Source organism: Microtus pennsylvanicus, chromosome 5 (assembly GCF_037038515.1).
Source record: "Microtus pennsylvanicus isolate mMicPen1 chromosome 5, mMicPen1.hap1, whole genome shotgun sequence".
In the NCBI taxonomy this organism is placed as follows: domain Eukaryota; kingdom Metazoa; phylum Chordata; class Mammalia; order Rodentia; family Cricetidae; genus Microtus; species Microtus pennsylvanicus.
In genome coordinates this window covers 46426823-46430088 of record NC_134583.1, presented here as the reverse complement: position 1 = coordinate 46430088, position 3266 = coordinate 46426823, and the positions used below count along the sequence as shown (strand labels likewise).

Here is a 3266-nt window from a genome sequence, read left to right as displayed (position 1 = left end):
AAACAGGGTTGTGGATGTAGCTCAGTTAGTAGAGTTGTTGACTAGGGTGTAACGGTCCTTGGGGCCAACTCCCAGCACCAGCACAAACTGCTCTTGGTGGTGCACACTTGTAATCCCAGCACTTGGGTGATGGAAGCAAGAGGATGGATGTTCAAGGCTGACCAGTGAGTCCAGGGCCAGCTCCAGCTCCACGAAACCCTGTCTCAAACAAACACTCTTAGTTCATCAGGCTTAGATGGCTCCAGCACTCTGGGGTCCAAAATGAGAAAACCCGAATCCAATATAAATAGTAAAATCCAAAAGTTTCACAATCAGAAATCAGGGACAGACCTTTCACTCTATAACACTCACGTGTGTTCTACGCTGCTCTCCAATGGGTGATCTTCCTACCCCAGTGTGTACCAGTTTCGGAGACAGGGGAGTGAAGACTCTAAGCAGGAACCACAGTCAAAAAGGAGTTCCTATTCAACCCACAGCTGAGCTATTCCCCACGAAGCCCAAAATAGGGCAACCCAAACCAATAGGAAGAGACAGCATTAAACGAAGCCAGAGGCTAAACGTGGAAAACATCAGAGCATGCCTCGCCCAGCCCGCCTCCACACAAAGCCCTGCCTTGGGCCTAGGCACTCCTGGGGCTGTAGCAGAACATTCCAAACTTCCCAGGACTCCGCCCAGCGTGGGGCTCAGCAGCGTTGAAGGTTTAGGTTATGCCTCATCCCTTTAATCCTCCCGACCCCCACAGACACACAATCTGATCACTCGATGCAGGGAAATGAAAATCTCAGTGGTTCGTCCTTTGCTGTGGGAGAGCATAGGCCTGAAAGAGGCCCCCCACAGAAATGGGCGAATATAGAGCTTGAGCTAAGAGGGGGAAAGGGTTTGCGGGGTACCTCTGGGCCAGCCTGCCTCCCCGCAGATCCCGGGGCGGAGTCCTCGAAAGAGCCCCCTTCGGACATCCCGCCCCCTGCTCGGCCTCCTCCTTCTCCCACCGCGGGAGTTGCCAACTCCGCCTGGCTGAGTCACGGCCTGAACTGGGGAGGGGCGGGGAAAGGCGTCCCTAGCCCAGATCGCAGCCATCGGTCGCTGGGAGAGCAGGCAGGGTTGTCAGAGATCATGGGGGAGAGCTCACTGGAGTCTGGGCCTGTGCCCGGGGCCCCTGCCGGGGGTCCCGTGCACGCAGTCACCGTGGTGACCTTGCTGGAGAAGCTGGCCACAATGCTGGAGGCGCTGCGGGAGCGGCAGGGTGGCCTAGCCGAGAGGCAAGGCGGCCTGGCAGGCTCGGTGCGCCGCATTCAGAGCGGCCTGGGCTCATTGAGTCGCAGCCACGACACCACCAGCAACACACTAGCGCAGTTGCTGGCCAAGGCGGAGCGCGTGGGCTCTCATGCCGATGCAGCCCAGGAGCGGGCGCTGCACCGCGCTGCTCAGGTGCAGCGGCTGGAGGCCAACCACGGGCTCCTGGTGGCGCGCGGGAAGCTGCACGTCCTGCTCTTCAAGGTCAGTGACCTTAGGCACCCCCTCATCCCGCCTTTAGACCACCACCTAGAGGGACTCCCGCCTTCCACCGGTCCACCACCTCCTGACCCTACGTGCCCGCCCTCAGTTGTGGAACAAACTCTCAGAGCCGCACCCACTTTTGACTGCACCCACTTCTGACTTCCCGCATCGTGGCCTTATCACTCTCTTACTCCCAGCCTGGCCAATCCATGCCCTCCCCGCTATAACTCAGGCCAGTCTGAAGATTTGGTCAGTCCCAACCACATGAAAATAACGGCTGTGGTGTTTCTGTACCTCCTCCAAGGGCCCATACAGCTGGTACCTTCTTTCATACCTTACAGATTTCATCTACTTTGCAAACGTGTGCAGCCCACTTTCTCCCTTCCTGCTCATTCCTCTGCTCCTGGCCCCATCTTTCCCACTCCTCTCATTTGTCCAATTCTTGGTGCAGAGGCAAAGGGTGGAGTAGCTTCCTTTGGTGTAACCGCGGGGAGAGAGTTTCAGGCTGGTGCTGGCTAAGTGCCTGCCAGAATCAAAAGGCTGTGTCGTCACATTCAGGAGGAGACTGAAATTCCAGCCCGCGCCTTCCAGAAAGCACCAGAACTCTTGGGCCCGGAGGACCAGTCGGTGCCGGGCCTAGAGCAGCCAGAGGATCAAGCTGGAGAGAGTTCAGACGAGGAGCCGGTGGAGTCCCGGGCTCAGCGACTGCGACGCACAGGCTTGGAGAAGGTACAGAGCCTAAGAAGGGCCCTTTCCAGTCGTAAAGCACAACCCACACCAGTCAAGCCGCCACGCCTAGGGCCTGTCCGGAGCTCTGAAGGCCCAACAGATGGCCAGCCTGTAGCTCAACCCGCTGCACCGGAGGAGTCCTCACTAGAGTCTGCCCTGGAGCCAGAACCTCCTCAGGCTACTAAGGAAGATCCCGAAAGGCCTGTGCTTCAAATCGAGAGTGCAGCCTAATCGCTGGAGCTGCCGGCCCCACTCGGGGTTTAGGCCTTGTCCCAAAATAAATCCTTAAGGCGTGCAGCACTTACACCCAAATAAGGAGAAAATCCTGCATCCACTGCCCAGTTCCGACCCTCCCTTCCTGGCCTTCCAGTCTGGTACCCTGTGTCTTCTGGAAAAGGAGCATTCAACCTAATTTAGTCTCACTGCAATAAAAGTAATTTCATCTAACCCAGAGTCCATGTGAAAGGGCGAGGATGGGCTGGGGTGGGGAGGGCAGTAGGAGGAGTAAGCGTGGTGGAGCCTGGAACGGTGGAGAGGCAAACGTTTCTCACTTTTCCCTGAATCCCGGGTCTCCTCCATTACCCGGCTGGCCACTTACTGCTTAAACACTTTCCTTGTGGGGACTTACATCTAAATGAAGTTTGGGGCCCTGCTGGGGTGGAGGGTGCTGTGCTGTTCTTTGATAAAAATGCCCAGTTGATGTTAACTATTTAGCCTCTTGGATCTCTGTCAGAGTGGAGTTTCACAGGGTGCATTCATCAGATTGTTTCCACTCTTCCTGCTTCTACTGTCTGATGCTCCCCGAGGTCTCTCCTAGAGGCCACATACAATCCAGACCGTTGGGTGGGGCGCAGTTGAAAAGCAATCCAAAAGCAGCCCTGGGTCTACTTATGTTCTCCACAAACCACTCCTTGTTTTCAAAAACAAATAAGTAACCTCACAGGCTGAGTCTAGGCCGCTTAGATTTGAGCATCCTTACAAAGACAGTATGATGAACTGACTTCATGCGTGAAATGTAATTCCACAGTCTTCATGTCGAT

General features: G+C 55.8%; 1 protein-coding gene across 1 annotated transcript; it reads left to right on the top strand.

Moving 5' to 3' along the window:
* The first annotated feature begins 1016 nt into the window (after positions 1-1016).
* On the top strand, positions 1017-2673 carry Cavin3 (caveolae associated protein 3). The gene is made up of 2 exons (XM_075971761.1): positions 1017-1497; positions 2056-2673. The coding sequence occupies exons 1-2, from the start codon at positions 1114-1116 to the stop codon at positions 2455-2457; spliced, it is 786 nt and encodes a 261-aa protein (XP_075827876.1). The 5' UTR covers positions 1017-1113; the 3' UTR covers positions 2458-2673.
* Positions 2674-3266: the final 593 nt, after the last annotated feature.